Source organism: Anopheles funestus, chromosome 2RL (assembly GCF_943734845.2).
Source record: "Anopheles funestus chromosome 2RL, idAnoFuneDA-416_04, whole genome shotgun sequence".
In the NCBI taxonomy this organism is placed as follows: Eukaryota; Metazoa; Arthropoda; class Insecta; order Diptera; family Culicidae; genus Anopheles; species Anopheles funestus.
Window position 1 is genome coordinate 68,553,022 of NC_064598.1, and position 13,095 is coordinate 68,566,116.

The 13,095-nt window shown below is 39.5% G+C and overlaps 2 protein-coding genes and 1 long non-coding RNA gene across 4 annotated transcripts in view; all 3 read right to left on the reverse strand.

Moving 5' to 3' along the window:
* LOC125761986 (solute carrier organic anion transporter family member 4A1) overlaps window positions 1-7,533 on the reverse strand; it is a 29,162-nt gene extending 21,629 nt beyond the window's left edge. Inside the window, exon 1 of the mRNA XM_049423627.1 lies at window positions 6,168-7,533. Within this exon, the coding sequence (XP_049279584.1) occupies window positions 6,168-6,492 (325 nt within the window). The 5' untranslated portion in view covers window positions 6,493-7,533. The remainder of the gene's footprint in view (window positions 1-6,167) is intronic.
* Window positions 7,534-8,833: 1,300 nt separating this feature from the next.
* Window positions 8,834-10,536, reverse strand: LOC125765632 (mucin-2-like). Its single transcript, XM_049430968.1, has 3 exons — window positions 10,146-10,536; window positions 9,066-10,067; window positions 8,834-8,989 (listed from the first exon to the last, which is right to left on the reverse strand). The coding sequence occupies exons 1-3, from the start codon at window positions 10,201-10,203 to the stop codon at window positions 8,853-8,855; spliced, it is 1,197 nt and encodes a 398-aa protein (XP_049286925.1). The 5' UTR covers window positions 10,204-10,536; the 3' UTR covers window positions 8,834-8,852.
* Window positions 10,537-12,441: 1,905 nt separating this feature from the next.
* LOC125766302 (uncharacterized) lies at window positions 12,442-13,085 on the reverse strand. 2 transcript variants are annotated; one of them, XR_007418659.1, is made up of 3 exons: window positions 13,033-13,085; window positions 12,788-12,977; window positions 12,442-12,711 (listed from the first exon to the last, which is right to left on the reverse strand). It is a non-coding gene; the product is annotated as an uncharacterized LOC125766302 (long non-coding RNA). The 2 variants fall into 2 exon arrangements; XR_007418658.1 differs by lacking the exon at window positions 13,033-13,085 and having other exon boundaries at window positions 12,788-13,020.
* Between the last annotated feature and the right edge of the window lie 10 nt (window positions 13,086-13,095).

Consider the following 13,095-nt stretch of genomic DNA (forward strand, 5'->3'; position numbering starts at 1 on the left):
CTCTTCATTCACCAACCTTCTACAAAACACTACTACTAATCCCATCCCGGTGACAAATGCAGTACGGGCCTGAGTGCACTCACTCAAACCCTGGCTGCCTGGCTGCCCATTATTTATGACAGCTCCCAATTCATTAAATTTGTCATTTTAAATGCAATAACAATCAGATGACAATGACGACACGTTGTAGTTGGCTTGTTTACAGCCCAGCTTGATGTGGAGTGAGCCGCCCAAAATTGCGGCCCACCGGATTACAATATGCCTGGCGTGTGTATGCCATGGTTTTGTTTTTATTTCAGCTGTACCATTCGCGCTTTGTTCTGACAACTGTCACTTCAAGTACGAGTCACCAGCGTCCCAGCATGAAATGATAAATGGACTCGCTTCCCCCACATCTCGCTGGAACACCGGGATCTCGCTGGGATGGTCCCGGTCGGTCGAAGTACTTCCATGCCACTAGCTACCTCCCCCGGTTGTTTGACTCGTTATTTCGTTACCACCGGTCACCATTTATCCGCCTCCGCCTGGAAAGTGATAAATAAGCCGATCACAACTGACACCACGTGCACGAGCCTCATTTAAATGGTGTTTTCCGAACCGATGCACTTTTCTACCCGGGGTAAGTTGCGCTGGTGCTAATAGCACCCGCACCAGCAGCAGCTGGGGGACGCATCCAGGCCACGCTAGAATACCGTTCTCCAATTTCCGTAACACGACAGCTATACACCTTCCACGATTGAAACTCGAACGGGGTCAACAGGCTGCAAAACCGCAGGGTTATGGAGTGTCATTAAAACACTAAATGGTCCATTATTTGGCCGTCAGTTTTTGGGGACGTTTTTATTATCAACATTTCCCGTCCCGCGTTTTCCATTTGGCAGTCGGCACACAGCAGCAGTCGGTCCGTAATCCTCGGCCGTGATTTCAAAAAACCTTAAAGTCTCATAAATGTCGCATCAATTTATGATCATCATTCATCAACTGATTACCATTATTCGGTGCGCTTTTGCGTGATGCTGATGACCGTACAGGGGGACTGATACGATTATTTTCTATTGCATCGTTGCATCTACGACACACTACTTGTTGCTGCTTTTGTAACGACCATTGATGAGGGAACCGGGTTTTGAAATCTCTCTCATTTTGCTCCAAAACGGGTAGTAACCCTTTTTTTATTATCTAATAACTGCAAGCCTCATAAATGGGTGCATATGGTCGTAAAATCGAGATCGTAAAATAAACTAATCGAACGAAATATACGAGACTTCATGAACGCACGGAACCATCTCTTTAGGCACGTGTGTTTGATTTCATTCTTTGCCGCGCGTGAACAAATAGACAGATCTGTGGTTTTACTGCATGAAAGTAATTGAGATTTATGCGATTTTAACCAAATTATTCGATGTATTGAAACGAATAAAATGCATAATAAAGCATGCGTTTTTCAGCATTACTGGTGGCAATGCTGACGAACAGCACGGAAGCTAAAGAATGGTGCCTCTAAGCTACTTCTAATGCTCGTAAAGTGAAGCCCACATTTATAAGCATTAAGCATTGGTTTCATCCGCAGGAATTGGGCTATAAATCAAATTCTACATCACACAGCGGTTGCCCGTTGTGATTATGTTTATGTCCCAATTGTACAATTATGCAAGATTGTGTGTTTTTTTGCAGCTAATATGTAAATCAAGCCGCCTGGAATAACATCTTGTTGTGCACGACTAGCGACAACACATCTATCTGAATTTACCTTTATCAGGGTGGCCACTCAAATCAGATCAAATTTTAGATTCCCGGTTTTTCCCCGGTTTTCTCCCGGTTTTCTCCCGGTTTTTTTCAAGTTTTTCCCGGTTTTTGGCGGTTCACTACAATTCAATTTCGATGCATTATTCTAATAAAATTTAAATAAACTGTTCTAGTTTCAAGATAGTACAAGCCGCTGCCGTCCTGTTTTGGTGTTTCAAAGATGACATCATTTTTTTTTTCAAAAAACAAATGCGAATGTAGAAACAACGAGCATTTTAAGAAGATTTATCAAAACTTGTTTAATTCACAATTAAACACAATAGGTTTAACATTATCCTTTGATTATGTGCTTGTTATCTATGAATTTAATTTAATGGTGATTGAACATACTCTTCAGCAAAACGACCAGGCCGTTCTATTTGAATAAAAAAACATTTCAAATTGTACGCTTTGATGATAAATACGTTATTGCAAAAAAAAAATAAAATTTTCCCGGTTTTCCGGAGAAATTCCGGGTTATTTCCCGGTTTTTCTCGGGTGAAAAAAAATCCCGGCTAATTCCCGGTTTTCCCGATTTCCCAGTTGAGTGGCCACCCTGCTTTATTCATCATACAATGTACATGATGCTATTTTTTAAATAATGATAATTAAATTGGAACTCTCATTCGGACTATTCTTTCACTTTTACTTCAGTTATCGCAGGTAATTCAGTTCACCTGCTGCTGGCTCTGCCAGATCGTTTAACTCCTTTTCCAACTTATTTGACTTCCATCTCCCTTTACCCTCCTTCCTTTGCCGTCATAGATTTCCCTTTCAGCCCCTCATTGTGATTATTGAGCTTCTGTAATGTTTACTTCCATCAACTTATCGTATCGTCTTGTCGTAGTTTTTGGTTTTACTTATATGTATATTATGTTTAAGTTAGCTGAAGCATTCTATGTGCAGCCTTCCGGCAGACATACAGGAAATTAAATAAAATCTGGTAAACTTTTGCGATAGCTGACCTACATAACAAAAGAATAATTTAGGGGTTGCCAAAATAGTTGTTATACATATTTTTTAACCTGGATTACCGTCATTTTCATATATACTAAATTACTTTTGCTATTGTATATCACCATCAGTTAAATCAGAAAGTCACTAGCGCTATGTTTGATGGATCTAAATTCAGATGGAAAGGATTGTGTAGGTCTTAAATGTCTACCTGTAGCTAGGAAGTTGATTTTCCTTATAATAAATGAAGGAGCATTGATTCCGGTAACAGTCCTATGTAGGAAAATGCACTGTCCCGTCATTCTTCTATGCTCTAACGACTCCAAATCTTTGGTCCTAAATATTTGAAATAATAACGACTTAAAACTAAAAAAATATATTTTTTATTCTAGCATTTAGATTTAACAAAAAGCTGAAGGAATATATCAAATTTTTTTTTTAATTTGAAGAGCGTTTGAGAAAATTTTGGAAAAAAATGTGTAGCAAAAATGTTTGTCGACTACTTTAATTTAATGTTCATTTGAAACTAAATTTATATTGTGATACAAATAATAAAATGACACCGTTGTGCATATTTTATATCCCAATTTTTGTAAATATTTTCTATTAATTATTTATATTTTGTTTGCTTCGTACGATTTTGAATTCTTCATTATTAACTACTTCAAAATTAAGATTGTATTATATTTCTTAAATGTTAAATTAAACTGATCAAAAATGATTATCATTTTGTTTTTCAGAATTCAATTATATAAAAAAAAATCTTTTTATCTTGAAACAAACTTCTTCAACCGAACGTATCTCATTGTCGGGGCGAATGTTAAATTTCGTGAGCAGTTGGAAACTTTTCAATATGTCACAACCACACACCAAATGCAATTGACCGTTCACGATTAGATAGTGAAAACTAAACGTGTAGCAACTTTCCGGTAGCCCTCATCGCACACAGCCATTTTGGAAAAGAAACGCTTACCATACTACTATGTATGGCCACCAGGAATACGGCCAAGATGGAACAACCGGGATAAGAGAATCCTCTCATCCGCCACGGGAGCTTCTGCCCGAGACAGGCTAATTTTGGGTCACTTTTGTCAGCATTTCCCAATCGAATTGTGTCGATGTATCGGGGGGAAAGGTATCCTTATGCACAGGCCATCATGAGTTACCGTTGTTGTGAGATTAGTTTAGGCATTATTGTACACCAGTACAAGCAATCACCATGAAAAGCGTCGATTTACGATCGTTTTACTGCTTTCTTTTATCTTTTGTACGCTAACCTACTAAACCCCTCCGGAAATGCTTTTTCGCCCGATTGGGAAAACGAAACAGCTGACATCGAAGGGGACAACCAAAAACTCAAAAAACTGGAAAGAAACGCAGATGCCATACCTGAAAGGCGGGTGTAAAAGTCACAAAGCGTTCACAATTTAATTTCTCCACCGGCAGCCCTGACACTATGCCGCACCCGATGGGGTAAATTCCCCCTTCGCGAGGGAAATGGTTTGTTTACACGCATAAACAGCATATGATTATCACCTCGTAATGTTGGAGTGTTAATAACGTTGATCGGCACACGGTGGAAGCAAGCGTAAGAATCTGTCAACCGAAACCACCCTCTGTCGTGGTTTGAAAAGAACGACCAAATGTATCCCTAGCTCCGAAGCACCTAGTCCTAAAAGTAGGATAATCGTGTCACCACCAAGGGAATCCATATCGCCCGAGGGAGGGATGGTTGTGTGCACTTCGACCGGGGTACTTGCTTCTTCAGGGATTAAATTCAATTTCACCTCCTTAATGGCTGGAGTTCTTCGCCGTCGTATTAGAATGTATTGTTGATGTTGTCATTTACAGAACCGCGCGTGATAATAGGAATGCCGAATTGGTTTGATGATGATGTGTGCAACAATGAATAAATAACGATGTTTGACAGAATGATTTACTGGCAGATAAACTATAGTTCACTAATAGCACACAATAAGTTCTCAGATTTAAATACTACTTTAGGTTTTTAAACATTCCTAACAGAATATTACAATGGTGGAAAAAATACCGCTCTACATTTTACCTTTTTTGGGAGATTTTCATAGCTATTTTTATTACAGAAAGCTGAGCATTTTATAGTATGAAAGAATTGCTTCAATTTCGATGTTGATTCAGGAAGTTTAAAGTAAAACATTAAAACATTAAAATATAAAATTTTTTGCTTTAAGGCAAACTAAACCAAATTAGGATGATCCGATAGTGTATGTGGTAAATATGGCTGACCTTATTACACGACAGGACCGAGTATTTTATCCCATTCGGGCTGACTATCCGGTTAGGTGGGTAAAAATAAGTCTAGTAAACCACAAACGATCGGCATGACCCTAAAGGTCGTGAAGCCAAAAAGAAACGTAAATAAAGTCCAAGACAGTCAGAAATGGAAGGTCAAGGCCTCTCCTCAGGATGTAGTGCCACATAAGAAAAAGAACCCAAATATCGATGGTAGTTACAAAAAAAAAAGGATGATTGGTAAACCTAATGGTGGATCACATTAGTTTTTACTTGAAGCTGTTTAACATTCGCCTCTTTTTTTTTATTCGTAAAGGATGGCCAGATCGTATTGCTAATAACTATTGGAGATTTAAACTAGGATACAATTCACACTGGTTGGGAGACATTTCATTCTCCAAACCGTGAAATGTCATCCTATCCCGGATGTACTTAGCTGAATAGTCTTCTCTTTTAAAATTATAAAATTTTATAAGTTTTGTTTTAAAAATTATAATTAAAATATATTTATGTACTTTGAAATTGGCTTTTTCACTTCGATTCGACCGGTCTGGATTATAATCTGGACGAGATATTCAGCTTTGGGGAACTTAAAGTCACATATAAACAACAATTGGACACGATAAGCTAGAACTCACGTTGTTGAACCAAATGTCGATTGTACATTTGGTGGGACTGGAAGGAAATCATTTATTATGAGTTACTTCCGAACACTGAGAGGCACAATATGAAGCTGTCCTTAAAATGGCAATAAATTAAACAATAAAATAGTGTGCATTTTACACTAAACATATCATCCGAAACGTAAAATAAAGTCTAGAATCCTAGTAAATCATGGCTTGATTGTTAAAAATAATTTATAAATTAAAAAAAAACTCCAAACTTGTACATCACACTGTAAGAAGAAAGCTCGCCTTAATATTCACCAATAGACTAATTTTTAATTTAAATTTTTGGTCGAACACATTACCAATGCCATGGTTGTGTACGGTAACTTAAAGTTTTACATATTTGCATAACGAATAATAGTGCGATTGATATTCCCATGAGCTTCATCTTCAATCACACACCGAACAGCACCGAAACACATTAATCGTGCGTTAGAGTATATTAAGTGACAACACGCGCCAGACACATTGCAAAATCTGCTCACTTACCTTGCACGGCACCGGCCCAGCACAGCCAAAACAGGGCCCACTTGGGCGTCATGAACCGTTCCATCCATCTAGGACGCAGCGCAAACCACCCGCAATGGTACGATCGAGGTGGCGTCGCTGGCCTTTGCAATGGCGGTTCCTCGTCTGGTCCGACCTTGATCGGTGGACACACACCATCCTCCATTGCGATCGGCGAGGACGGTTCACCGTAACTGGTGCCGCATTTGGTCGACTCGGTTTGCACCGTATTGCCGGACGGTGTTGTGGCGGACGAGGTCGGGTTGTTCATCTTCACGCTGTCGTCCCAGCTGGACGTGGTGGACATGGTTAAAAAGTCTCCAATCGACAAAGTGATACGTTTATTTACGTATTGCCTGACACTGAATGGCCCGTTTGGCGTTGAACGATTACGAAATAAGCTTCTTTTCTTTTTTTTGTAGCACTTAAAGAAAACACGTTTTTGTTTTACTCCACCAATTTTCCTTTTCGGTATGTAAAACTCATGGTCAAGGTCAATGCGACGTTGGACGGTGCAAATGATGAAACTACTTTTAAAACTTTCCCTCGTCGAATTGGGGAGTATGGCGTTATGAGGAGTTTAATATCCAATCCAAAAACTACCGAACACTAACTAGAAGTTGACCGTTCGGTACAGGTCTTATCACACGCTGCACACAACGCATAGATAGCTTCGGTTGTTTGTATAAAATTATGCAAAATCCCAAACACTGTTTCAAACACTGACTTATTACAATGGCACATAAACCGTCAGTTAGCTCTAAGCCTGGACGACTAATGCAGGCGGAAGACTCTAGGAAAGGTGGATATCAATACAGCTTACGACGGCTTGATAACCGGCAGCATCTGGCCACCTTTCGCTTTAGGGAAAGAAAATATTTGCCTTCAACCCTGCTTATCACACCGCACCCTTGATTGGGTCTCGTTCATTCACCATTCTCCGCCGTACAGCCGTAAATCACCCAAAAGATCCTTAAAATGATCCTCAAACCCAAGCACCTGCACAACAAATTCAAACACAAATCGACACGCGTACGTTTCGTCCACGTGCTCCGTCAGCTAGGACGTTCCATCGACGACTGACGGTTTTCGGAATTGCCTTGGCGGAGCATACAAGTCACTTGTTTGGTTGATGGTGCGCAATCGTACGCCAGCACATACAACACACGACACAAGCGGCCGCAACACGCGGTCTACCGAGCAAGCGACCCGAAAGCGACACGCACCGCGCTACAACGTAACCTCTTGTCGGGATGAATGTTGAACGGAAACTAATCGGAAGCTGTTTGTCTCGGGCGCTCGAGAGCGATGCAGTGCGTGTTGGCCGTGAGTGCACTCCAAGCAAGTGCAATAATACAGTGGAGAGATATTTCAGATGCTCAGAGTAAAAGCGACGCATCGTAAAAATGTGATTGTTTTGTAATTTTATCTTCAGGTATTATTTGTACAGATTTGTAATCTTGATGAACTGAACAGAAATATTTGATTTAATAAGAGAAGTGAAACCCCAAGAAAATCTGTAATAGAGTTAGAAACTAACAAAAATGTCTGTGTAAAATTGACTTTAAAAAGTGTGCTCACAAAAATGGATTTATGGATAAATTGCTTTGTTAAAACTATTTTTACTAACATCCTCGTAGATATTGGGGTTAGTATATCAGACATTTGAAAAGTATGAATTGATAAAGGGATAATTGATGATTTTTTTTTAAATCAGTTCGAACTCTTCCATATATTTCTCTCTATATCAACTCTACAAAATAAGTTTTAATTATGATTATGTTTAAAATGTAATGAAGTTTTCATGAAGTTGAAGATTAAGTTTAATTTATTTATTATTAAATATTTTTAATTTGACAAATTTATTAAATTTGATTCAATTTGATTAAATTTGATTTGCGAATTTCAGCAACATTCATGGCATATGCTTTACGCGACGGAAAACATTTTTAACAGTGGCAAGCCACTCACTTTACACAAGCGTAACACCAATTGGGAGTGTAGCACGTCCAAATTGCATGAGTGGTCCACTCATTTGTGCTTTTGAAGTTTAATTTAACAGCTGTTTAAATGTGAAAAAAACATGGTTATTTTTAGTAGGACAAATCTTTTAAATTAATATTCTAGGGCGTGATTTAACTAGTAACAAATCACATATTATTCGGGAGAGTCTTATACTGTATACAATACTGTAGACATGGATCTGATGAATTCATATCTTTCATCGATAACACCCAAAAAAAAACACGAGAACAGTGACATGCTTGTCCACATACGGCATTCCACATACATTTTATTATGTGTATGGCATTAGTTTTATCTTTAAACAATTTTAGAGATTTTAAATTTTCTGTTCGAATAAGATTACAGACCAAAAACGTTATAGAATACATGCTTAGAAGTTAGATGTTTTAGTACAAAACAATCCTGGGTTTTTTTGTCAATTTTTCCCTATGGTAAAACTCAAAAATCTATAGTCAACGTCTCAAAAATGTTAATGATAAATACAGATTAATAATTATTGTGTTAAGGTTAGAAAACTAAAAACCGGTATCAATATGAATTTAAAAATGAAAACTAGCATTAGCAATGAAATAAACAATATACATACATACATAAAAAAAAGAATAAAAAATAGATGTTTTAGATATAGTACAAATGTGTGATCTAATTGTAAGCATTGCAGAGCGAACCTAAACACACCGAACAGCTGGTGTGACCACCGTTCGTGGCATGTGTACACGTCTGGTCCACACTCGCCATCAATTGTGCACAGCCTCTAGTGGTGATCGATCGATTGTTGACTGGAATTGAGCAAGAATATTGATAGATTAGCATATCCAGGACATCGTACAAAATAGTTCCAGATCAAGTACTTACCATCAGTTCGCTTCACAGACAAACAAGCGTACTGTGTGGTATTGGGAGGAATCGGTATGGCAATTCCAAACATTTTCAATGCTCCAGGATATGGTGTCGGGTGTGTCGGTGGCGTTAAAATTGGTGTTCCAGGACTACTCGCTCCCGGTGGTTCTGGTGTAAAAGTAGGATGCGTCGGAGGAGTTAAGATTGGTGTTCCCGGGGGAGTGCTGATCGTTGTTGTATCGGGCTCAACGGTAGGAATAGTGGGTGGAGTGATCGTCGTTGTGTCAGGTTCAACCGTAGGAACAGTCGGAGGAGTCGGTGGAGTGATCGTCGTTGTATCGGGCTCAACGGTAGGGTTAGTCGGTGGACTTATCGTCGTTGTATCGGGTTCAACGGTAGGAATTGTCGGTGGAGTGATCGTGGTTGTATCCGGTTCAACCGTAGGAATAGTCGGTGGAGTGATCGTCGTTGTATCGGGTTCAACGGTAGGAATACTCGGTGGAGTGATTGTCGTCGTGTCGGGCTCAACGGTAGGAATAGTTGGTGGAGTGATTGTCGTCGTGTCGGGCTCAACGGTAGGTACACTCGGTGGAGTCGGTGGAGTGATCGTCGTTGTATCGGGCTCAACGGTAGGAATAGTCGGTGGAGTGATCGTCGTCGTGTCGGGCTCAACGGTAGGGTTAGTCGGTGGCCAAAGAGTAGTTGTTTCGGGCTCAACAGTTGATGTACCAACTGTCGTGGTCTCTGGAACAACCGTCGACGTAGTTGTAGGAGGTTCAACCGTTGGAATCGATGGTGGTGATAATGTTGTTGTCTCTGGTTCAACAGTAGGTATCGACGGTGGCAGCAAGGTCGTAGTTTCGGGCACTACAGTTGTTGTCAACGGTGGAACCGTTGTGGTTGGCGATGAATCATCGGGAAATGGTAACATTGGTCGATTTGGTCCACATTGCACAATCTCCACTAGCGATGTATCGCAATCATCACAATGGAAACATAACAGCTGCCCGTTAGAAACTGCAACACATTACAAAGCCATTTAAAACATTGCACACTGTGGTTTAACTTCGAACGGATATTGCACTGGGGACTTACTGCCTGGAAGACATCCAACGAGATAGATGGCCAATAGTGTCTTATAAAAATTTCTCATACTGTCCGGAACGTTTAACGATTGCACAGCTTACACAGAACTGCGAGCTAGGCGACCGTTCTTTGGCTTTTTTATCATAACCCACAGACGAACCCTGATCCAGATCAACTTTATTCGTTAGGTTTTATCATACGGCTCGAGATTAGCAGTGGTTGAATCAGTAATTGTTTTTCAAATCACATTGATCCCTATCTGGCCAGTGAATCACGCGCCTCGGTGTACGTGCAATGTTGTAATGAAGCATGTCGCATTAGGCTTGCATCGAGTCTGCAATAGATTGGAAATGAGGTTCTATCCTGGCTTATCCTATTTGTTTTTATCTTCATAAAACGTAGTTGGAGATTGTACTTTAAGCACATGGCTTCGTACTATAGCTATTGGAATGTACTTATCTTGTAAATAAATTTGAAGGTTGGTCCTACAGAGTGTTTTGCTCATATTTCGATACACTGTGAACGATTAAGCAACTGTAGTACTTATTTTGCTCAACTTTATTTTATCTACCACATATCCACCTGATTCAACCTCGGCTAGACGGGATATTAGGATATCGTGAAGATTTATCATTTACTGATAAGCCCAAAACGTTTCAATTTTGAAACAATCGATCATTCAAGGTTTGTGTTATTTTTATGTATGACTAATAGCGCTTAAAATAAACCTCGTCATTAATCGTTTAGGTGACATACCATAACCGTTTTGTTTTTAGAACTTACAACATGGGTGACGAGAGTTATGAACACAACAAAATTGAGTGAAATTTAAACTAGAAACATAATAATTTTCCTGCATTTTCCAACAATAGACGTTTCAATCGTTCCTCCAGACTTACGGCCTTTTTACTTCACTAGAATCTACAGATTGAAGGACAATCATTTCCGGCAAATACCTAACTTCCGCCGACCGTCTTCAAGCGCTGGGAAAAAAGGAACACTGAGAATATTATTGCATCGGTCGCTGCATCGGCCAGAAGGTTCAAGATCATCGTACTTTATTGCCCGCGTGATAACGCCCGTGCTCGTGAACAAATTAACCCGAATCAGAGTACAATAACGTTCATTTATCCACTGCTAAGCCGCATTAGGGCGACTTGGGATCCCAATGCGTACGATGTACTCCACCGCGCGTTAGGCTCACAACTCGTCACACTGTGGTTCAGGATGAGGTAAAAGCAACCAGAGAAACAGAGAGAGACAGAGAGAGAACCAGATTGGTGCCGGTTAATCACCAAAGAATGCATGCCGTTGTACCAGTTGATTGAAGGGATTTGGGCAATGCAATGTATTCCAACGACCGTACGTTCAGGCGTTGGTGTGATTATGCGTATGGTTGCGCATGTGGATGTTAATAACTTAATTATATGCACGGCGGTACCGACAGAGAAACATCGTTTCCTTAATACATGCAGCACAGCTTAGATCCAGCATGGTATGGGTGTGTGTGTGTGTGTTTTAACGGTTTGTTTAGTTCCACATTTCTCCTTCTGTTTCTCGTCCATCTGACCACACTGGCCATTATTTCAGCAAAGGAAACGACACAACTGCTACGGACACTCAACGTGTGCAGCATACTTTAAATAAATGTCTTAATTAAACTATCCCACGCACAATTTATTTCAACGCGTAACCATTTCCATTACCTCACCGAAGCTGCACAGTGACTGTGAAAGAGCAGTGACTTTTTAAATAGTATTCATGACGCTGAATGCTTATAAAATGATATCTTGCCAGAGGTTCTAGTTAAACTGTTTACTTATTCGTCCTAGTTCTATACCGCATCCTGCCAAAGTTATCAATGACAATCGAACCATTGTATATTATTTTAGTATATCTTTGATTGCTAAAAGGTAGTTAATGATAAAAAATATAAATTAAATAATTAGAAATTTACTAATACAAAAAGTAGCAATACCATCAGGGCATTGTTAAATAATAACAATAAAATGTGTAATCTGGTACATTATATTTGCTACAAGTAGTATCGTTTGCAATAAAATGTTCGGAACCAGTGCACTTTTTTTTTGTATTTATTTATGTAAAAATAAATGCTTCCACCTTCCAGAATTTCGCTTCCATCTGAAAATATCATTTATTTAATGCATTAATAAAATTCAGGTAATACTTTTTCCACAGCATCTTCCTTTTCACGGGAATATGCGGAGTGTTCTGAATTAAGAACGTAAAGCACTAAATGTTCTTCCACTAATTAGTATAAGAACCAGTATAAGAACAAATATCATAAGTATACCATCACTAAATTTATTAAAGCGTTCTCACGAAAACTCCGTCTCAACTGTTATCGGTGGTTTGTCGACGGGATTGCTCCATTTGAAAAATGTAATTCGCCATCGCTTCAGATTCCGCTCGCTCTCTTCGAGTCGCAAATGGACGATAAACGGAGCGGTATGCGTAGATTACTGATCCGGAAATAAGGATTGTTCCACCGACCACTGCCACCGGGGATCCTTTGATCATTTGAAACATGCGAGACAGTGCTGCCATAGACATTCTGTAAATGAATTTTACAAGCAATGTAAGCAAGGAACTCTCAATTTAATATATTGTTTTAAACAAAATGTTCATACTTTACGGATGCTGTTCGTCCTACGTTTCTTTGGAAGTACTGGTTTCGGTTTTAGTGTTCGGTCCGGTACGGTCTTCTTGTAATTGTCGAAAAGATGGCTGAAATGCGTAAAATCCTCCTCCTATTCCGAACACCGTAACTATCAGCAGTTCTGGCAACCGTGATCGACCGTATCTCATCCTAAAACGACACTAAATTATTACTTTTTTAACACATTTTGTTTGCATTACTACAGCTCACACAAACCTGCCAAGCGAGAAACAGTTTGTTTTGATATCTTGCATAACAACAACCGGCATTAAGTGAAGG

Excerpts from the sequence above, each read along its gene's own strand:
- LOC125765632 (XM_049430968.1), bottom strand. The coding sequence starts at position 10,203 with ATGAGAAATTTTTATAAGACACTATTGGCCATCTATCTCGTTGGATGT. Across the intron at positions 10,068-10,145 it reads CGTTGGATGTCTTCCAGGCA|TTTCTAACGGGCAGCTGTTA; the intron begins GTAAGTCCCCAG and ends AATGTGTTGCAG. Across the intron at positions 8,990-9,065 it reads GTCTGTGAAGCGAACTGATG|TCAACAATCGATCGATCACC; the intron begins GTAAGTACTTGA and ends GCTCAATTCCAG.